This window comes from Ambystoma mexicanum, chromosome 4q, assembly GCF_040938575.1.
Source record: "Ambystoma mexicanum isolate Mex_15411 chromosome 4q, UKY_AmexF1_1, whole genome shotgun sequence".
Taxonomy (NCBI): Eukaryota; Metazoa; Chordata; class Amphibia; order Caudata; family Ambystomatidae; genus Ambystoma; species Ambystoma mexicanum.
Window position 1 is genome coordinate 522,908,663 of NC_090928.1, and position 23,685 is coordinate 522,932,347.

A 23,685-nucleotide genomic window follows, 5' to 3' on the forward strand; every position below is an offset into this window, starting at 1 on the left:
TGTACAAAAATAGCGAATAGGACTATCTTCCTTGTGTCAGTACTTGGTAAGCAAGACAGCCAATGCAACATAAAGAGAAGCGGAGAGATACCAGGGTCGGGAATCCAAACCAAGATAGTGATACAAGTCATCTTCCTCGTGGCAGTTCTTGGCAGGGAAGGGGACCAAGTGGGCTAGACCAAAGAAGAAGAGAGAAGCCAGGGTTTTGGACCCTCATAACATTCAGCACTGGGTGTTGTAAGTGTGAGAATTAATGAGGAGAAGACCAGGGGAAGGAGTTCATTCTTCTGGTGACTTGGACCAGAAGGAGGGGCCAAAAGGGCTAGTGAAGGGAGTCATTTCCCTGAGTCCTTTTGAGACTGAGACCAAATGCCAGGAGTAGGCAGACATGCCCCTGGCCTAATGAGAATGTGCGCAAGCAAGAGGGGTCCCGGGAGTGCCTCTCTACCGCCCTATATCCCGGGTTAGAGTCTCAACCAGAGTCTTCAGCTCACCATCCTTTCACAGAAGAGAAATTTCCACTACATATCAGTCTTTGTCTTGCCCAAGGGCAGTCCAGCACCGAAATGCCATGCAATTCTCTTCTGAACAAGAGTACCAAAAGTAAACCCAGACATGTGTTTCATTTTTCTGGTGACTTGGACCAGAAGGAGGGGCCAAAAGGGCTAGTGAAGGGAGTCATTTCCCTGAGTCCTTTTGAGACTGAGACCAAATGCCAGGAGTAGGCAGACATGCCCCTGGCCTAATGAGAATGTGCGCAAGCAAGAGGGGTCCCGGAAGTGCCTCTCTACCGCCCTATATCCCGGGTTAGAGTCTCAACCAGAGTCTTCAGCTCACCATCCTTTCACAGAAGAGAAATTTCCACTACATATCAGTCTTTGTCTTGCCCAAGGGCAGTCCAGCACCGAAATGCCATGCAATTCTCTTCTGAACAAGAGTACCAAAAGTAAACCCAGACATGTGTTTCGCCCCCCCCCCTTACTTGTGCATACTTGCCCCAGGGCAGACCTACCTCCATGCAGTAGTTGTTTAAATGATTTTGGGACACCTGCTTGTAATGAACAGTTGATGGAGTAGTGCTGTAAGGGCTGCTAGAAAGGAGTCTCTAGGGTTCTGTCTAATATTAGGCTTTTCAGGAGCAGGAGCGGCTCTTGAAGTTTGAAGAGTAGAATGAGAAGCTCTTCTCTTGTTGAGGATGTTACGGTTCAGTTTGGGTGGACACTATGGACTTTACCAGCTTGCTTCCATCTTGTGATAATTCTCCTGGAGCTGTTTGAAAGTCTCTTTGAAATGGAGGGTCTGCTGGGTTCTGGTTGTGCATTTCTGTTGCTAGGTGCAGGAGTCTACTGTCTCATATATGAATTGTCAATGTATTGGTGAGGTGTTCGCAGAAGCATCTTTAAAATTAGTTGGAGTTGTCCCTTCTTTGACAAGTGCCAGAAAGGTTCAGCCTGGGGGTTGTTCTCCTGTGTTGGGGCAGTATGCGATAAGAAGTGTGCTACTGAGCATAAATTTGTCATGTGAGCTAACTATCCCAATGTAAACAGGTGTGTCAATCTCAAGCCTTATTGTACGGCTGAGTTGATGCTATATAAAGACAGTTTCCCTCGTCATGAGAGGGCTTTTTAGATGGTACCTGGAAGTTAAGTTCTGCAAAGATGTCTAAGAATTTCCTGATTGAGAGATTTGCGTTGAGTGCTGTCTATCATCCAAAGCTAAAGTTCCTGTGATTAGAAGGAGGTGACTGGAAGATGTAAAGAGATGAGAAAGAAGGGTTGGGAAATACTGTTTTTGGCAATAGCAAAGTTACAACTTTGTAACTGGAGGGCATGGGAGACTTCTATCTGGACACCTACAGCTTCAGAGTGGTCTCTGAGGAGGAATCGAAACGTTGATCGGCCTTCGATGAAAACACCTGCACCACTTTACAAAAAAGATGGGGTTGGTCTTGATGTGTTTGGAATGCAGTAGATACTCCCCTTTCCCAGGCTAGTGTTTTGTTAGAATCACAATAGTAAATTACTGTATTGTTCAGTTTCTTCTTTATCCCACCTAGGCATACAAGTATGCATTTTATAAACTTCTACTGCCTCACTAAAATATTTGAAAAATGGTTGTGAGGGCTCAAAACATTTTAGTGGAAATGTGCCCCCTTTGAGTTCATTGACATATTAATTAGCATTTTGTGCTTTTATAAATCAATGGCTTTATTGCACTTTTTAAAATTGAGTCTCCATTTTCTTGTCCATTATTCCATGCTCTGCATTTTGGTGGGCGACATCTTTCCATATGTCTGTTGTTTCATAGTGATCTGGGAGCCAATGTTTGTCAGGATGAACAAGCACTTTGCAGTGCCATAACTACTGGCAAACACGATTGTCTCGGGAGGATAGCTGAGGGGCAACGTGCTCGCCTTGGAAGCAAGACGACACAGAGCAACACAGGTTCGATCCCCGGGTCCGTGTTTAGAAACCTCTGGGTATTAAGCGCGCTATAAATAACGAATCATATCATATCACGATTGGTAAGCAGCATCTGCTCTTTTAACTGTTTTGGAGAAATAGTTATGGCATGCTAATCCAGCAAATTACGTCTTCAGCTTTTATGGGTGTAAAGCAAAGGCCTTAACGGTTGTCTGACCAATTTGACACATTCCCCTACAAAATCTGTCTCACAGGGCTTCTGTAAACAGGTATTCCTATGCCTTACCATTGATATTGCCAAGAAAATACAAATTGTACACATGCTGCAAACTTCCTCTTATCAGCAACTCCATCAGAAGGCTCTTGTTGAGGCACATGCTCTACCCACCCTTCTGAACCTGCTACTGATTTTAATATTCCTCACCATTGTAACAAAGGTGGTCAGAGTTTGCTCTAATTCCAGTCCCTACTACTTGCCACTGTGAGTCTACTATCCATGAATATTCCCAGATAATCTCGATTTAGTTGTTAAACACATGTCTGTATGGGTAGGTAATCAGTAGATGCTGTAACGTTTAACATGAGGAGACATCTCGTTCACAGAGCCCCCTTTCAAGGACAGTAAACTATTTCCCCATTCGAAATCTCAGGTTTTTGATCTGTTGGGGTGTTGGTCAATGGGTTTGCATCTGCCCCACAATTACAAAGTGGGTCATCAACTTGAATAAATGCTCAAAGAAATCCTCCCAGTTTTCAAGAGATGGACATTTAGAGAATAAACTGGTGTTGCCAGTATGTCTCTATCTCCCACACGTGCGACCTCCCAGACTCGTTTATGCTTTCAACAGCAAAATGCACATAAATGCCTCTTTTTCTTGTACTATGGTGGCAAATGTTTCTGAGGGGTCCTCTCTGATTTCTGGCCTGTTCTCGCCTCTGCTTCCAAGAGGGCCCAGTGTAATCCGCCAACGGCAGCACACATACAGTGCTATCTGCTTCAACCATCTTTTTATTGATGAATTTCCGCTTGTTATGGTCCAAGTGGTGATCTTATACTGTTTCACAATGAGTCCCTCCTTTGTGGAATATCTCAGTCATGAGTTTAAGGTGTCGACTCAGGGGAGGGGTTAGGATGCAGGGGCCCTTCCCATCTAATTTGAGTTCATGCAGAGCCACGTCCTCTTGCCAGCACACTTGCTTGACTCGCTTCACAACCACTCGTGCCCTACAGACTTGTATGCATAAGTGCACAACTTTACTCAGCTGCAGATGAGAAAAACAGATTCTTCCTTGGAAGAAATTCCCCTCCTACCACCCTCATTTCAACCACTGTAAAAATGGTAGCTCAAAGTAGTTATTGCCAACTGCCTTTGAACATACAACCCATGCTATATGAAACATGGTTTAATATCCTCATTCCGATAGAGCATAATCTTAGAAAACATCTCCAATAAACCAGAAAAGCATGGCTAAAGATGAGGCGAGAGCTACCTACCACCCCTTCCGAATATTTCCTATGTGACTTAGTTAAAATACCTCTAGGCCAGCTCTTTCCTTTATTGTGGGGGGAAACACCTTTGTGATCTGTCAAATTGCAAGTCAGGCCTGGATAAATTAACCTAACTTCAAATGGAACCAGTATATGGAAGGGAGTTGAATTTCACCATATCTACATTGAGTTAGAGATGCATAGCTTGACCTTCAGTCAAATAGGGGCAACCCACACTATAACAGCCTCAAAGAGGCAGACCCCAAAAAGCTCTAAGGACCTAGGATCTCTGCTAGAGGTAGCAACACTGTAGCACCAGTTTCCTTCTGGACACTAGAAGCAATGGTTGGATCATGAGAAAAGGGCTTTCTTTCAAGAAAGCAAACAGACAACTTTTCAGCCTGGAACTAAGGTGGGAGCACCGTAGGTGGTTCTGGCATTAGCTGGTGCAGGAAGCAAGCAAACCCCTGGAAGACAGACATCATAAAGTCATGTCAGACAAAAGGCGATCTGGATGCATTCTTGCTTGTTTTCGAAAAGGGGAATAATACACGCTAAGGGACTAGAAGTGTTATTTGTTCCATTTCCTGAGGGCTGAGAATAATCTTAAAAGGAGTCCTCAAAACCCCTCTTCCTGGAGCTGTGAGATCAACGTATGTGGTTGATTGCTCTGACACAGACAGGACTCCAAGGGGATCACATTGATTCTGCTGGAAGAGGCTACACCAGAACATTTGTATTGAGCAATAAAGACCTTTCACTCTAAAGATAATGTGGAATTTAAGGAATTGCACTACAACCCATGCAGCTTTCATTGTTAATAATCCAAAGACACAAAAACAGTGTCATGCTTTCTGTCACAGACATATTGCAAGCAAAGCCATTGCCAACTGCAACCCTAATTTATAATTCTAAACAACTTGTGAAGCAAAAATGCTATGAGCCTCAATTAATTGTTGTGATAAAGATCCACCTAAGATCCGAAATGAAGTGTGTGTGTGTGTATCGCAAAAACTAATTGTGGCATTAAAGTGCCTTTTATTAACCAAAACTAAACGTGGAACTAAAGCAACATTTAGGATTCAAAACTATGTACTCTCACTGCGAGGCAGATTCAATTGCGGTGCAAATACATCAATGAGCCAAAACTAATTTCACCATGATTGACAATAGTTGACTATGTTCTGGGATGACCTAAATACTCCGAGATGATAGGCAATGTCGACTATGGTTGAGGATGTTTGACTATGTTTGGCAGTGGAGCTGGCCAGAGATCACGCTCTTAAGAAAACCTATGCCAATATACATTATAGTAATGCCTAATTCTAAAATGGAAGTCAACCAAGACACAAAGCAGTAAAAGTGAACAACACCCACAATCTCCATGCTACTGCCATTCCAACCCTCATCTCTGCCCATTCATAACATTAATTTGGGCTCTCAAACATGGCACTAAATGAGCCAACGTTAAAAATGACATTTTAGAATAGTTTTGCTTGTGCATCAGGGTTATGTCAACATTCTGCGTCATGTCTGTAAACAGACCCTTCAGGGTCCTTGCTTCTCGCCCTATTGGATACAGTTATCTGGAGCCACCAGAGCCAAAGTTAGTGAGAAAAGGATAGTGCAGGGGCACTGCCAGGTTTTGAGAGAAGACAGTTAAGGTGGGTTTGCTACTGGACAGGCAGTGATAATCTCCTTGTCAAGGGCACTCAAGTCAAAGTTACAGAAACTAACGCCTGACCCTAGCCTGCTTTATGGCAGAACCATACAGGCTCCAGGCCACTGAGGGCTGTCCTGAAGGAGGTATATGTTTAGGGAAGTCTGTGGTTAGGGAAGAATGAACTGGGGAATGTTGGGGGTTCCTGGTATAAACAGACACAAACTATGTCAGAAACTATCTTCTCGCTGTCAGAAATAAAATAGTATGCAGATCTAAATTGGCAAAAGACCAATTTCCCCTGCCTTTTCATTCTCATAGACATCAAACAGACACACGACCAGGTACCTCCTCCTATCACTTCAGAGGCTGAGCTATCTGTTGCCTGAGTCTTAGGGATATGAGTCAGATCGAATGTCTCTGGGACAGAGGGAATTTTCTTGGGGTCACTCACTTTTCCTCCAACTACACATGATGATTATAACTTGCCCGAAGTTGATTACCTTTAACAGCTTTGTAAAGTTCCCTCCACCGAGCTAACCTGTTCATCAAAGCACGCGGTGTAAGCACGTCACGCGTGGTACAACCCTCCAGGCCGTGATCAGAGCAGAGGAAAAGAGCGTGGGGGTCGGACGTAGGGAAGAGCCCTTTGCAGGTTGGACACCTGCTGAAGCCTGCAAATGTCGACATGCCATGTGTAGGAATGTAGCGCCAGAGGACCGAGTACCTGATTAAGACCAAAAGACAGAAGACAGTATCCGATGAAGAGCACGTAGAATTACAAGGCCGAAGTCAAACCCAGGAGCGCTGGTGAAAGCGGTCCGTTCCCTTCGACACGGAAAAGGGGAATGGGTTCGTTCACTGGCTACCTGTCAAAGAAAGGATCCTTTTCAAAACACTGGCTATTGCACACAAATGCATCCATGGATTAGCCCCCACGTACTTAGCTCAGAGGATCATCAAAAAAACACCCTCTAGACCCTCCAGATCTGCATACGCCAATCGCCTCATTGTTCCTCTTACACGAAGAGTGCAAGCCGGGGGCTCCAGTTTCTCTACCTTGGCTGCAACCTACCGGAACACCCTTGCCGCCCAACTCAGAATGATCGAATCTCACACAACCTTCCGTAAAGCCTTAAAGACAAAGCTTTTTGTTTGATTCGCCTCCCACCTATCGCCACCATCTGAATATTGTACTGTGTACTGTACCTTGACATGCAACCTATTGTAAACTAAGTAACTGTATTAATCCACTGTACTGGGCCGCTATCCTGTAACCCTGAAGCAAGCCTGCATACATATTCTTTTCAGCGTCTCTATGCCTGTGGGCTGTAGCGTGCTATACAAATACTAGAATAAATAAATAAAGCTGGTACTGTGTTTTTCATCAAAACTACACATGTGAACGCATTGTTTGTCAAGGTAGCACTTAGTCCTATGTAGGTCATGTACAGAGTTCTGGGGGGAGAGTGGAAAGAGGGGATCGAATGTAGGGGAGAGGGGAAGACACAATATTATGTTATGCATGTAGGTTTCTTGTCTTCTGCTTAATAGTGTCTTTTGAACACTTTAAACCTCTAAAGCTTAAAGGGGTGGGAGACGAATGTGGTCAGGGTGGGGGAAGAATGTGGTCAGGGTGGGGGAAGAATATAGTGATGTGGGGGATGAATATGGTGAGGATAGGAAGAAGGGGTGATGTTGGAAGAAATTAATAGGGAACAGTGAAAGGAAACTAGGTCTCACAGTAAGCTAGTACTTAGGCAGAGAACCCAATTTCAAAGGACTAGGACATTCTCTGCAGATACACCCTCCTTGTTCTCTGCCTCTGATCTTAATGAGTGGAGAGGTCTGAACTAAAGTTGAGTAGAGGGAGTAAAAGCTGGGGCCACTGCCATATTCACATTCCTTCGTTTTCTATAGGCAGAATGGCCTTCTGAGCGAACAGGGTTTGTGGGAGGTGGTACTCAGGCGTGCTATGAGACAGATCGAGACACTTTCCTAGCCCAATGATCCAGCTTCTCAACCTGGTGCCCTAAACCCTAGGCTGGTTGGGTGGGTGGGTTACCCATAGACTCTAGATTAGAGGATTCATTGGACTGGGCTATGTTCCCACTTAGGAGCAGTAGGGATGCGTGGTAGACGCACAGCACAGACCCATATTAATGTAAAAAGATAATATATTAACTTACATTATTGCTATATATTTCATTAAACACAATTGTAATTTGTGGGGTTCGTTAAGAAACATGAATTACAATACATAAGCGCAAGTCTGTGGCAAAAAGGAAGAAAATCTTATGAGTGTTCCAAATGGTGATGTGACAAGGCCACTTCCCCCGCCTTGTCATCAAGAGGAGGTAGAACCCCTGTCAGCGGAGGGTGGGAGTCCTACCAGGGAGAGATCCAGAGCCAGTCCAAACCCTTAGCAGGTCTCTGGCAGTTGAGAGGTCCCCAACTCCTGTCCCCCCCCATCTTGTGGCAGCATGCTTCGGTGCAGTACACCTTCGATAAGGTACTTGACAGTCTTTTTCCATCTTTCCAAGAGACTCAACATCAAAGCAAGAAACCAATAGAAAGTGTTAGGGGGCGAGCAGTGTTGCACGAGCCACATCAGCAGCAGAGCACCTGCAACTCACCCACCAACGAGTTCCCCAGCAAGGCCCATCCTACAGAGGGGAAACAATGGAGAGAGGAAAAGTACCCACAACAATGGCGAGTGCTAGCAAGAACAGCCACACAGCACAGCCGGATGATAGCAGTGGCCAGACACAGCCGCCAATGGCTCCCCTGGACCACCAGGGATGTGTGAAAAAAACACTAACCTCTTGGAACATACCATTGAGGAACCTCGAATGGGACTCGCTAGCATGAACAGAGCCAGTGGACTTCCTGGCCACCAATGGCCATTCCCCGGTGGGTCTGCGCAATGAAAGTGGGTTGGGATTAACCTTCTATCTCTAACTTCACATAGCATATCACTGACCCCAAGTTGGGAAGACAGGGCAGATTGGCCAGGGAAAGAGGACCAGCTCCAGGAGGGAGGGGAGAACATGAGGTTGCAACAGGAAGCAGGAAGTGCAGGTTATTTGGGTGAGGTTAGAGGTGGAGGACAACCAAGAGACCAGCAGGAGGGACTTAGGAGCAGTAGAGGTGGAGGCAAAGGGGAGTTATTGGCTAAAGAGTGAAAGTGACACTGCTGTATGCGTGGGCATGCTTGTGTATTAAGTGTGGTTAAGAAAGATTAATGTAAGGAGTGTCTAAAGTGGCTGATACAGGGCGAAAGGAGGGTGTTCAAGTAGTTGGAGCGAGGAAGGAGTAGCAGTGTTGGGGAGGGAGTAGAAGTGGGAAGGAGGGGAAAGTAGATGTGAGGAGTGAGTCGTAGTGTAGTTGTATGGAGGAGGGTAGAGTAGTGTAGTGTGGAGGAGAGAGTAGTAGTATCAGTGTTGAGGAGGGGGTGGTAATAAATCAGAGGGAGAGGTAACATGGAAGAGTGAAGGCGAGACCTAGAAAGTGTGAAAGACAGAGAGATAGACTAGAGGAGAGGGAGTCAAAGCAGGAGGAGGTGTGCGGGAGTGTAGGGATTGTAGGGTGGGGATGAAAGGTGACATTGGGGGTCATTACGAGGTAGGAGGTAACCATGCTGCTATTAGCGGCATGGCTACCCCCATACTGGGTACCGGGTCCGGGTTCCTTGAATGAGGAATTACCGGGCCATTCCGACCTTGGAGGGCCCGGTAATTCCTCAGTCAAGGAACCCAGACCCTGAACATCCCCATTCCCATTCGAGCCCCCATAGGGCTCAATGGGAATGTGGAGCATGCTAATAATGGGCCCGTTAATAACAGGCCCTTTGTTAGCATGCTGGTCTCCTCGCGGGACCCGGTAAGGACGCCTGGTTTAACCAGGCGTCCTTACCGGGTCCCGTGAGGAGACCTCGTAATAGGGCGGTAAGGGGTTGACGGGTCTGGCACCTTTACCAGTGCTGTTAACCCCTTACCGCCTACCTCATAATGACCCCCATTGAATTGTACAGGATGTCTGAAAGGCACAAATCCCCAAATCCCTTTACACCACTAACAACAGGATAGAGTAAGGAAAGGTAGGAGCTTAGAGACATAGGGCCAAGCGCCTTCAGGTTATCATTGCAGCTCATCGAGAGATTAGTATACTGAGGGAAAAACAATCACTAGCACTAACCTGTGGATAAGGACGTCTGGGCTAGGGAGGAGTGCATACAGATGATAGAGGTATGACCCTTGGAACGCCTCAGAGATTTGGAGTGATTCTTATGCCATCTGTGCTAGTGACTACAGATAGTCAAGTTTTCCAAAAAAGCTGCAAGATGCAGTACACATATAAACAAGTCTAAGTCAATAGAACAATCACTATATATGGGCTAGCATTTTTACTTTTCATCACCAGAACTCTTTCAGAATACTGATGCACAAAATGTTCATTTCACAAACCTTGAATCTTTGCCCCTTTGTACATAGGGATGAGTCTGTCCAAATCCTCTGGTGGCTCTGAAACTTGTTCAAGGGTTGGATCAAAGAGTTGAAGCATGTTCGCAGCAAGATTGAATCCAACCTCCTTAGAATTGAAATTGTTGTGTGTCCATCCATTTGCATAATAGCGATTGGAGAATTTGGTGAGAGGGCCTGCTGCTCGGATCGTGGGATCATTAGTGTGAAATGTTGTATTAATAACAAGCTTTCCATCAAAAACCAGGCATGCATCATTCATTGCTTTGAAGGCTTCATAGTCTACCCTCTTTTTGAAAAAGTTAAAAAAGACCTGAAAAAATAATAAGGGTGTTAGCATTACTTTTATATGGCAAAAGAGCCATTTGTTTGACATATCTCACATAAAAGCATGTATCTATGGCCATCAGTACGATTTTCAACTCAAGGAAAGCAGGCAACATTTTACAGCTATTGAGAAATGTTGTATTAATAACAAGCTTTCCATCAAAAACCAGGCATGCATCATTCATTGCTTTGAAGGCTTCATAGTCTACCCTCTTTTTGAAAAAGTTAAAAAAGACCTGAAAAAATAATAAGGGTGTTAGCATTACTTTTATATGGCAAAAGAGCCATTTGTTTGACATATCTCACATAAAAGCATGTATCTATGGCCATCAGTACGATTTTCAACTCAAGGAAAGCAGGCAACATTTTACAGCTATTGACCATTTTTTGATTGTGCAAGGTTACCTTGACCCAAAACAAGATAATAGCTTTGCAGTCCTATTTCCCAGTCTCTTTAGCACGATGTGTAATGACTGCAACATAGAAGAAAATCTGCTATAAAGCATTACATTCAGGACCCTGGATTGCTAATTTATACATTTGGGCCAACTTGAGCAATACAATACTATGATTCATTTTTAAAGGAGGTTTATCTAAAATGTAAGAGTGATGGCTGGAATGTTTTGAATGAATTATAGCCTGTGGCATTACGCAAGAAAAACTACAGACCACCACCTTTCAGTCTGCCACACCATTACTGAAAGACAAAGACCATTTACAAAACAGGCTTGGCCTACTCCAAAACAGGCAGTCTAGCCTACACTACTCAGTCACATACCTTATGCACAGGGCCACCTGGCCTCATTGAAATCTAGGATGGCAACAGGCCTTTATAAAACCTCAGGCCAGTTCCTACCCAGAACACACAACCACTAACACACGGCTCAATCACAGAATAGCACAACCCTCAGAACACAAGGTGTACTCAATATCCTTAAGCATCACCCAAAATGAGGGGGAGTTCTACTATACAAATCACCCATTCCAATTTAGCAGTGTGGGGAGTTCCAGAAGAAAATGATTGAGGATTGGTGGGTGATGAGAGAAAGGAGTACTGAGAGGAGAGCAGGAGGAGAGACATGGAATTTAGAGCGTGGTATCTGGAGGAGGGTGCAAGAAGAGGAAGGTTCCACTGCAGAAGAGAATTTGAGGTTTGAAAATGTGAATCAATGTGGCTTTGAAGGAGTAGTTTGCATAGTAGAGACGTTGAGCAGCCATTTGGAGGAGAAGAATTGCTGGGAAGTGGAGGAGGCAGGCCATCAGAAAAAGAGAAAGAGGGTTGTGGGGAAGTTGGAAGGTATCAATTCTCTTCTGGAGATAGAGCGGTGGGAGGGGAGGCGTTGGTGGAGACGTACCATTAGGAGACCAATAGAACAGTCCAGTCCTCAACTTGGTGGATGAAAGAGAAGAGCTACATGGGGAGTGGGGGTGTACAGCTACTTCTCCCGAGGAAGAAAAGCTACCACTTCTAGAGAGAGAACCGTTTCCAGCAGACCAGGTAAAGTCCAGGGCATAAACGAGAGAAGGTACAAAACAGTATAATCTCACTGGGAGTCAGGGAGCTTACTACAGGTATGATCAGAAAGTGGATATTATTGGGACTAGGACCCCAGAGCACAACGTAGTCAATTGGAAGGAGCACCCCTAGCCAAGATCCTGTGAGAGGGGGTCACTCCTGAGAAGACACAATCATTATTTTAAAGTGCTTGAGAAGATTTTCAGACTTGTCTAAGCCAGAAGCATACCAGCTATGGAAGTACTAGAATCATACTCAACAGACTAGGTTATCGGAAGCTCTCAAACCTGCAGTTTCAAGACAAAGGCAAGGGCTATCAATTGAACACTAACTCATGGGTGGACAAACTCTTTGGATGAAACTGATTGAAGAGACTTTCTATATGATTTATGCCATATTATTGTACTATTCTGTTGTTGTTGTGGCTCTGAAAATAACCCCCTTACCATTACCGAAACCTACCCTTCTATCAGCCTTTTTGCTACTCCCGCCTAGCATCTCAGTCACAAGCTTTATAAAAAGCTAACACACCTGCCACCTGCACAGTCCTTAGTTACCTCCATCTGGTTATTTCCCATATCAGCATCTGCCAATTGCTCCATTTACTTAAATCAAATTTAGATCCATCTAGGAAACAGATCAAAAACAATCTCATGTCATCATCTGTCAGGATGGCTCTATGCTATGCCAGTGTGATGCCATTATATTTCAGCTGATGCTATAAAACGCATGTTTAAAGCCATCATATGGCACAATACTCCCATCATGCGCAGAGTAATTCTGTTATATGTCAGAATGAAGACATTAAGGATACTGACATGTGCTAGGGCGAATGCAATATATGATTGGAATTCTGTTATTATATCTCTCTCATCTCTGACTGTCTGCTATCCAGGAGCGGTGTGCCGCCAATGATCTTTGCCTTAGGGCCAGTAAAACCGTGATTCTCCTCATGGGCACACCTGCTCCTTCCTTTTCTGTCGCTCTCTGGCCAGCCTCTCTTGGCCCCCTTCCCGCTCCCACCTGTGATGCTAAATACCTCAGGGTCATCTTCGACTACACACTCTCCTTCTCTCCTCACATCTCTGACGTCTCTAAGAAGTCTACCAGCTTCACCTCTTAAGAGGTAATCTTCCTTTCCTCTCCTTCCCCCAGAAGCTCACTGTCTCCAGAGCTCTGGTTCTCGCTAGGCTGGACTAGTGCATCAGCCTCTTTGTTAATCTGCTTGCCTCTACTCTCCGCCCTCTGCAACTCATCCAATACAGGATTGCGAGACTTGTCCTTGGCCTCAAGCCCAGGGATCGTATCTCTCCAGGACTGAAATCTCTGCACTGGCTCCCAGTGGCGGTGAGGATTAAGTTCAAAACCCTCTGCATTGTCCACAAGGCCTTCTGTGGCCTGGGGCCTCATTACCTTCATCTCTCTCTTCCTAAATATTGTCCTTCTTGAGCTCATCGCTCATCCGCCTCCAACTCCCTTAGGGTCAGTCGATTCTCCACACAACAAGTTGGTGGTAGATCTCTTTCTTCTGCTGGGGCCTCCCTCTGGAACGGCTTCCCTGCCTCTCTGAAACTTGAGGAGAACCATCTCTAGTTCCAGAGGCATCTCAAGACCTTCCTCTTTGCTTCTGCTTTCTCTCCTCCTCACCCCAGCTGATCTCCTAGCTGAAACTGAAACTGAAAATGCACTGGTTACCTGGCTACCCGCTGATCTCGGGCCCAGGTTCCCTCCCCACCAGTTGCACACTTGCACTGCCCCCTGGCAACCCTTGCACTCGGGGACTGTATCTGTATCCCTGCAGCCTCCTACCTGCACTTGACTCTTGATGCTCTGCACTTACCCTTGCCCTTGCCACCAGCTGGCTGCACTTTTATTGTCTTATTTATTTTACTGTTATACTATGCATTGCACTGCCTTCTTTCCTTTCCCCCTGCACTTTTCCCCCTCCCCATCCCATGCACTTGCGCAATATCAATGTCACCTGGCCTAGTAAGATTGTTTTCTCTGTCCTTCCTCGGTTCCCCATCCCTTGCCTCGTCGCGCCTTGAAATACTTGTGTATAGGCGCATTATTAATGACTTATCATATCATCATATGCCAGAGTAATTCAGTCATGCGTTGAGTTTATTGCAATCCTATTTCAGGGTTTGTGCTGTGAAATATTATGGGAAGTTAGAGACAGTGCCACCCTAAAACAGGGTCAAACCATCATGTTGTAAAGCTCATGCCATAATGCAACAGGGTGCTGTTAGCGTGTGCCATGTACTTGCATCATATGCCAGGTAGGGCTATCAAAGGCCTGAATGCTTCCATCATATACAAGAGTAGCTTCATCATTGCTAAATCCATAATATGTCTGATACTCCCATTATCTTCCAGGGTGACTTAGTGGCAATGCCAAGATAGTCCATACTGATACCTTTATATATCAGGGTTATTGCCATTATATGCCAGGGTGATGTTATTATATCTATTAGCCAACCCCTCTTACAGGGCACCAAATTAACATTCGGTTTAGAGTTTGGGCTACCACATACAGGGAGAAAACACACATTCTGCTGGATTATTTTTCAAAAAACCAAGTTAAAACTCTTTGTAATTTCCACTTAATTTGCCATCTAAAACACTTGCAAATGAAACTTTGACACTCATTAAGCCATTCTTGCATAGATCCAAAGTCAACAATAGAGGAAGGACCACAAGCAAAACAGGCACAGAATCATCTTTCCTACTCTTGGGGAAAAAATTGTACCAGATGGTGCTTGGAATGATGTGCTATTAGCTCTTGGAGAACAGCACTTGTAATGATCTGATACTATAATCTTACATGAACGTCTTTCTGTTGCATAGTTATAAGAAAACATTTCGGGGAATTTCACAGGACACAGGTTTATTGTACACAAGGGAGACAAAAGAACAGCTTCAACCAATTATATTGTAGAGTCACTTGAAGAAAGTCTTTGGGTGCAGTCCGTGTACAGTCACTCCTCATTGTAGATTTCTGAAGGTTTACTGAATACTATATCCTTCAGTTTATGTCACAGATGGCTTCAATAACACGCAAACTGACAGAAGATGAGGTTCAACGTTTTATGTTCAATTCAGCAAAGGGCCTAATGGGCGTCGCTCTCTAACCTAGGAATGGCCAGTCCCTTCCTAATCCAGGCATCTTTCGACCCAGGACTGGAACGAGTGATCAGTAACCCCTACTATCTCAAAACTAAATGTTGCTTGGTGATGGCCTGAAAGCAAAGGCCCTATCTATCGAGACTTCCTGCGAACAAAAGGTTTAACCTCAAAGTTATACCAAGCCCTACTACAAAGAGGAACCCGGAAGCCCTATTGGTCAAAACTCAGTGGAAAAAGGTATGGATAGGGAGCTCCTAGCGGGGTTATGGTCATTCCTATGTTGGGGTGTGTGTAAATGCTCTATATCCATGCAATATAATATGCAGAACTTTAAAATGCTGTACAGATGGCAATTTCGGCTGTGTAGGATCGCCCAGATGTTCGCCAGTGCAAGCTCACTCTGTTGGAGATGTTGTGGTGAGGTAAGCATATACTGGCAACATGTGGTGGAGTTGCCCATCCGCGCAGGCTTACTATAAAGAAATACTGGCATTGATAAAATAGATAGACCACAAGGAAAGGAAGCTAAACCCCATGATGATTCTCTTTAGTGTTGAGGGGAATGGGAACAATCTCATAAAAATACTGCACATGGTGCAAAACTTGCTTCTTGCAGAGATCCCCCCAGAGATCATTTCCCATAAGAGAATTTTGTCTTTGGCAGAAAGTGAAAAAGATTATGGCACATTGGCTTACCATGGTTTATAAGTAGGCTTTTTGGTAGCTGACAATGGGTCGAATCCTATAACTGCCCGGAGGAGAAGTGAAACTATGCATGTGCCCTGCTTAGCCTATGTCCTCATCTTGTGGTTACCAACTTCATAAGCTAGAACTCACTACTTGATTCTACATGTGTCCAATAAGATCTGCACCCACTTCAGGTGCTCCTACAGTCTGTATGCAATATTGAAGAAAGGCTACAGTTGCATCATCTCACTTACAACCAGACAAAAACCGAAACGCTGACTCTGTGGAATTCAATCCACTATATGCTGGAGTGTCTGTGAGGGCAGTTCAACACAGTAACTGACTACTGCATTAATCAGAGATGGCAATGTATAACTAACAACAGCATGGTGGCAAATATTGGACAATGTTTATCCTTTATCATGGCCTTTTGGCGAGGCCACGCAGTGGGTACGTCTGTATGCATCATGGAGCAAGTTGCTGCAACTAACTATCCAATAAAATAAATGATCATGACATGTCTGGCTTTGCAAAAGCAGGGAAACTGCTCACGAAACTGCTCTGGACCATCCAAAAGGATCCATACTTAGCAATGATGAAGGGCAACATGAAGCACCTGCTGGCATCTTTCCTTTACCACAGTTTAAAATGAATGGGGAACTTTCAAACAAAATGTGTTAGGATGAGGAAAATGCAGTATTTTGTCATTTGCAAGAGGATCTGATAACATTGTGTAAGGGTGCACTAAAGGGATAAAAGTCTGGATGGAACAAGAGAGCCAAAAGACTGAGAACCAGCCACCCAGTGTGGAACTTCACCAATGTAAAGAACGTTATTGGACAGTGCACACTTATCTCGTCTCAGCGTCTGACACTAGTTCGGGAGGTGCCACAATGGGGTTTTGTATAGTGGAAAAACAAAGGATGTCCCAGTCCAGCTTGCTGTAAGCATCTTGGGCCCCAAAAGAATTCAGTCGGGCCACTGCAGACCAGACGGTTAAGGCCTATGCTCTCAACACATCACATCACATGGCAGCTGTTTATTGATGATGATGATGATCCACTGCAATTATGGCTTGGAATGCAGTCAGGGTGACCAATTATTCAATTATCTATGGAAACCCTGGCGGCCCCGTGGCTAGCATGCAGTGTGAACATGCGTTTTGCAATGCTTGGGCTATTGTCTCAGACCACAGGAAACATGAAAATGAATGAGCATTGTGTCCCCTCAGGTTACGGCAGGGGGAGGCATCAAGCCCATCACTCGGAAAACCACATAACTTCTTTAGCCAATTAAACTTCGTGAGCAAGCCAGCTGCAGTCAAGTGGAAAGAGGGGGAAGGTGCTTGTGACTGACTGTGAAAGTAGTGGTTGATATACACATTTCCATGATCATGCATCAGTCTGCTTTGTCAGCTACTGTGAGGCACTTGAGTGCATTGCATTTTTCCTTCGTCCCTAATCGGTTTGTCTCTATCAACCAGCATAAATACCTAACACCTAGTACCATGCTCATAAACCGGATGTTTTGCCACAATGTCTTTCTCTCTACTAACCAGTGGAGTCATTCTCCAACTCTTAGAACCACGCGCACAAATTGAAGGTTCTGCCTCAATTTATGTTGTTGTGCTTACCAGCAAGGGCACCGCTATATTTTTGAGGATTTTCCCTGCTGCCTGGGTCTCCCCTTTTACTACGCTCTTGCCAAGTCACTGACAACAGGGTAGGGAGGTGCGGGGGCATGTTCTTGTACATCTTATCCACCACTGCCAAGGGGCCCACTCCAGCAATTGACAGTTATAGGCAATGCAGGCAGTACGTCCCTTCATTCCTCAGCACTCTGTCTCTCCCCTCCTGCCCAGATGGCACCACACTCTGAACTTTACCACCATTAACAGGTTGTTGTGGTGCTAGTGGTGGTAAAGAGGCCCTGGTAGTGGACATAACACTGGCTCAGGCTGTGCTGGTCTAGACATGGGGGTGGAGGGTCAGGAAAACATTTTGGTTAGCCCAGAGTGTGGGGAATGAGGGTCCCTTGCTACAGTGTGACTGGCAATGACTGGCGTTTTAACCAACACTTCCTTATCCCAATCTCTACTAAAGGAGGGTGCTGCAGTAGTGGGGTCTGTGCCACCTGATGTGCATTCCCTGTATACATCAATGTTCCACACTTTTTGCAATACTTGCACATCAACGAGGTGCACAAGGCTCCTGTGGGTTACCCCGCTTAACTGTCTACTTGCAGAGGATGCATATTAAATTGGGGTCCTCCCCCTGGCAGTCTTACCCTGTGACAAACTGAAATTCTTCCTCCCCCAATATTTTTTATACGTATGTGCAGTTGGAAATTCCATAGTTCTAGAGGATAAATCTGCTGGAATTGTCCAAACATTTCAAAACCTGCATATGATTTCCAAAGTCTGCAGAGAATTTTGCTCATAAGAAATCTGCATTTTCAGCAGAAAAATGTGCTCGGGAGATTTTGACTGTCTCTACCCATGGCCAGATGGACACTTCCATGGATGGGGATAATATCTGACATGCCTTAAAACTTCACAATGAAATCCTGAGCCCACCATGCCCCCTCTGCATTGGCAAGAAGTGGTGCAGTGGCCCCAAACACCATCTGACTTAGGCCCTGCCAAACAACAAGACTATTCTACCTCCCCCTTTTCATGCTGGGCCTGCCCCTCCTCAAGCACTGCTGTCATCTCCCACTGCCCCCGATTACTGTTACCCCTGACAGAGTGGTTCAGGAGTATTCCAGCTCCCCATCTTCCACCTGGCACTCCTTACAGATAAAAGGAAATGCTGCTGTCTAAAATGTCAAACACAAAACAAGACAAGCGACAAAGGTAAACAAATAGATTTACACAAGAACAGACCAGGAAAAAGGGTTCTCGCAACATATAAACCGTAGGGAAGTTGACTGAATAATACATAGCACAGGAAGACACCTTGGGCTCGTGTAAAGGTTTCTAGAAACACAAACAATGAAAGGTCTTAGGAAACTCTTACTTTTTTTCCAATGAAACAAACTGATACAGGAGTGGGGAAAGTGCAAAAGGAGCCATTTATTTGTGCAACAGAAAGGGAAAAAGGAACAGGGGAAAGTAAAAAAGAAACTTTTTTTGTTTTTTAAATGTTATTTTATATCAGAGAAAAGGGAAACTTAGAATGTGGGCCTATACACACACTCACGGGTATAAAACAAAGACCTACAAACACCTGGCACTGAACATGGTTTCAAACACAGAACAACAAACACCACAAAAAACTAACAACCCAACCCACAACTCTACAAAAATGCTCTAAAAAAGACCTCCAATATGTGAGGGGTAAGATATGCAAGACGGACACAAAGGTTTCGTTTTCTCAAAGGTTGCCAATTTTTTAAATAAAAAAGTTATCATATAAATGCATTACTTCCCCTAACCTAACAAGGGTAGCCCTGCCCCAGCAAACTAAAACTAAAGAAAAATGAGCTAATGTCCAAAAAGTCTCTGACACACACTAATACACACAACAAAACGTATACAAGGAATGTTTGGCTATCTTCAGTGCAACAAAACACAATACAAATGCAAACTCAAAGGTTTTACAAAGTACTCCTTGTGACCAGGGTTGAACTCCCTTCCTCTTGATCAAGTCAGGAATACCTTGAGCAAAGTGTGGATTCAATAAAGTTCTGGGCAATAACAAATGTCCAGTCAACATAGAGCAAACAATGTTTTCCAATCACTGGATCCTTCCACTTGGCAAAGAACTTGTCTCTTTCACAAATGCTTGGTCACAAATCAAAACAACAGTTATTTTCCATAGTCTTTTTTTTCTCTCAAAACACAAGTTCATAAACCAAGGCAATTGTTCTCTTCAAAATGGCCAAGTAATTATTAGCATATCACATTTCTTCTTTAAAGGAAACACTTTTGTCAGGACAGAATAGCAAGTACTTTTGGCAATGCAACAGTTCAGTTCATCAAGAAAGATGATAACATTATCAAGTTATTTCCAACACACCTTTTTATCACAACCACAGTACTTTAAATAATCTTCTTTCCTGGTACACTCACCTGCCAGGATGAAAATTCCTACAACTACAATTGTGTTTAGTGGTAATGCTTGCTCCAAGACTCTCTACAATAGTATACTCCCTGAGTAGGTTTGAACAATGACTGCATCTCTTTATAGTCTCTTGATAAGGTGGCTTACAGATCTCCCCAGATTGGTATTACATAAAAGTGAAGTTGCGCCCTTGCTGTCTCTGTATTCCTCATTTATAGCCTTTCGGCAATGCAGGTTACAGATTTCTCCCCATCAGTGTTTCATATAAGGAGATGTGTGCTCCTGCAGCCTTTGTATTAGTCTTATGCAGCCTCTTGGGTGCTGGCAATTCCTGTTACAATCATCCCAAAATTGGCATCCTTTAAAAGGAGGAATTGCACCCTGACAGCCTTATTTCATTTGTTCATTATTCAAAATCCATTAGTTCCAGTTAAATGTCTCATTCGAAGTGCGCCGGGTCACCTGGCATCTCAGGCCAACTCACCGGTCATCCCTTGCATTTCCTTCTCACTCGTTGGTACTGCAGCAGCTTGCCACAGGCCTATCTGCACTGCTGCCAGCTCTGGTATGACTGCCCCTAGGGAGCACAGTCCTCCAGGGGAGCTCTGGCAGCTCTGTGAGGTCTCCGGTTCTGCTTTCTTACTAGCAGTTCACAGTGTTTTGGGTGCTTGTTTCCCACACGGCGTAGCTTTCCCCAAGGCCGCTTTCAGCTTCTCTTGCTCTGCATGGCCACACAACTTCTCCCGCGTCAGCCTCAGCTGGCGTTTCTGCTTCCACAGCGTATCCCGCATTCAATCCTGTTGCCACCTCTGCTACTCCATCTGCATCTTCTTCTACTTCTCCTTCCACCTGCATCTCATCCCTGCATTTAAATGTCCCGCTCAGGTGCTTCACACTACAAAAACTAGACCGCTCATTAGGTTTCATGGTACCTTTAAGCTTCATAAAATCTGAGTCCCTCTTCCTAGTGTCAGTGCCACAAGCATTATGAGTTCTGGATGTTTTTGGTCTTTTTGTATTTAATTAACTTTATCTGATTTGTGAACTGAGAGTTGTCAAGTTTATGGGAGGTTGTAAAAAGAGGTTGTGATTTACTCTTGTTTTTAGAAGCTCTATATAAGGCAGAATCACAACAATTTGGGGTTATGATATTTACTATCTAAACCTCCAATGTACCAACTGTATGTTGTTTAGCAGACTTTTTTGTAGTCTGTGCTTTGGTTAGTTCTAGGAGAGGGAATTGTACACTGACTGCATCCCATTAGGTATTTGGGTATTATGGGACTTTCATCCTCCAAAGAGTATGAATACTGCGTCTCTCTTAGAGGAGTCACCACTTCCCCTTGACAGCCGTCTCCTCCCATGTGACCCTCCCTCATGTTACCACCCCTGGGGTTACGATAAGGTAGTGGCTGCCTTCCACTGGCCAGACTTTCGCCTGGGGTTTAGGGCTGACTCCACAGGATTCATCACAAAAACAACCAGTTTGTGACCCTTACTCGTTCACTACTATCTCGTCAGCTGAACAAAACCCTCAAAGGATGTAAGATGTCAGCTGGGCCTTCTAAAGGTAACAGACATTTTTTAGATAACTTGAGACCTCCGACTGTCTTTCCAGAGATTTGTCTCTGGTTAAACTCCTATCTTTGGAGGATTTTGTTTTTGATGGTGTGGACGACGGAGATTTCGAAACCGACTGACCTAGGGTGAGCATTGACCTTCTCTCCTTCAAGGCCTTACTGGTTATCGATCGAAAGAAGCCGCATTTGATGACTTTGTGATTTTTGCTGTGGCACCAGAGATAAATCCTGTGCAGATCTGTGATTGTCATCTTCGTCGCACAGTCCGAACCCCCTTGAAGCCTGTTTTCGGCATAGACATCATGATAAAATAACTAAAATATTTTTAAAAAGGTTGTGATGTTCATCTGAGAAAGGGTTTCACAGGCAAGTCGAATCGTTCAGAGAGCATGCTGAGCATTGTGTGGAACCTGAGGGCGACCTCACTTCTTTTCCCCCTGTATCCTCCTGTCCGGTGACCAGGGAAAGGCCATCGCTATGGGATCCTGACCGTGGGAATGGATATGCGAGAGAGGATCAACTGGGAGTAGGGAACTTGGGGACTGGGGAGAGGATGCCCTTAGGTGAAACATGGTATCCCCCATTTCCTTTTTTATTATGTACCCTCTTATCCCTTAAGCCTTTGTAGGCTACTGTCAGCCCTTTCCCTGTTCTTCCCTCCCACCTTTTCCCAAGCAACACCAGCTGTATACTGGGACGAGTAAGATAACAACTACAAAGACATATACTCATTCTATTGAGACAGACACATATCAGCTTATTTTTTTTAATACAGACTGTGAAAAACCAAAGAGTGTCTCACCTGCTAGTTCCCGGTGATCTCTCTCTCAGGTGGCCAGGGCATGGCCATCACCTTTGGATGCAGACCCTGGGGGTGGACCAGTGTGGGACGATCACCTGGGTGAGTGATCTTCGGGAGTGGGGGTGAGGCAGCAGATGGCGAGACGTGGTATTCCTCCCTTTCCCATACCTATGATCCCTCCTATTACATAGGATTCTCCAATGTCCCAACTCCCCCTCTTTCTACACAAACACTGGGCTGAGGAACAGGGTGACAGAGTAACAATGCTAACTCTTGCACATACTCTGGCCATACCTGTAAATAACTGTACATCTGTAAATAACTGTACATCTTCCTATATATAGATTATCTGTACTCCTTTAGTGCTGTTTACTGTATGTACATATAATGTATTACCGCCAGATTAGATGTTTTTCTGATACTTTTGTAACCAAAGTAACCTGTGTACTAAGCTGTATGACTTCTTACTGCCTGCGCTCTGATACCTTCGGGTCTGACGCGCATAATAAATATTAAACAAACAAACAAACAAAAACATTGCATTGGACATGTCCCGCTAATTGGGTCAGGCAAAGTCAGGCACTTGACTTTAAGTGCATACATCTGATACTAATTAGCTCTTGTCACACGGATAAAAGGTGGAACATAGAGATACACTCTGAGTAAGATGGAACATGAGTAAGAGCAGAACCTCCAGGATGAAGGCGAACCTACTGTAGCAGAGCAACGGACCGAGGGATGACAGCCCCGGGTGGAGAACCCCAGGAGTTCCCTGCAGGAGGTTGTTGCCTCCAAAAGACTGTGAAGGACACATGGAGAAAGCCGAATCCCAAACAAAATGTTGCATTGTGTTTCAAGGATGCCAGCGACCCTCCCGGGTGAATGGCAGAGTTGGGAAGACGAGGCCAAGCCTGTGCTACTAACCTTGACTCGTAAACTGGAAGACAATAACGATAAGAAAGAAATGTGCACAGCTGATGAGTTGGCAAGTGACATGAGAGACCGTTGTGTGCCAAGGAAAGGTTGAAGTGGCACCATGATATCACCCAATTGAAGGCTGCACGCGTGTGGATGAGATGCGAAGAAAGGCAGACCTGCGAATTAACCTTGAAGTAACAATAGCTATAAAGACAGCGATACTGAGTAACAAAGTAGTCTGGCGAAAGGAAGTAGCACACTCGAAAGTCTCAGTGAAAGGTGAAAAGTTTGTAGCGATAAAGTAAATGAACTGTAAAAGGAATTGAAATTAACCCAGGGGAAAGTTAAAAGGTGAACATTGAACTTTGGTACATAATAAAGTGAACTACCCAGACCAGGAAGCACTGGGGCAAATAACATAGGTGTGCGAGTTAAAGCTGGAAAGTCGAAGGGGTCCTGCGGAGGTCTGTATAAAAGAAAGGGCATGCACATTCCAAAATCTTCAACATCAGGAAACGGTCCGAGCCTGACTGAGGGAGACCAAAAGTGTAATAAGTTGCTGTGGAAGGTCTGAGCCAGACATAGGGGTACCGAAATTAACTTTTTTGT

The 23,685-nt window shown here is 44.7% G+C and overlaps 1 protein-coding gene across 1 annotated transcript in view; it reads right to left on the bottom strand.

Annotated features, from left to right (window-relative positions):
• CFAP61 (cilia and flagella associated protein 61) overlaps positions 1–23,685 on the bottom strand; it is a 2,971,729-nt gene that overhangs the window by 665,472 nt on the left and 2,282,572 nt on the right. Inside the window, exon 23 of the mRNA XM_069608074.1 lies at positions 10,039–10,366. Coding sequence (XP_069464175.1) covers positions 10,039–10,366 — 328 coding nt within the window. The remainder of the gene's footprint in view (positions 1–10,038; positions 10,367–23,685) is intronic.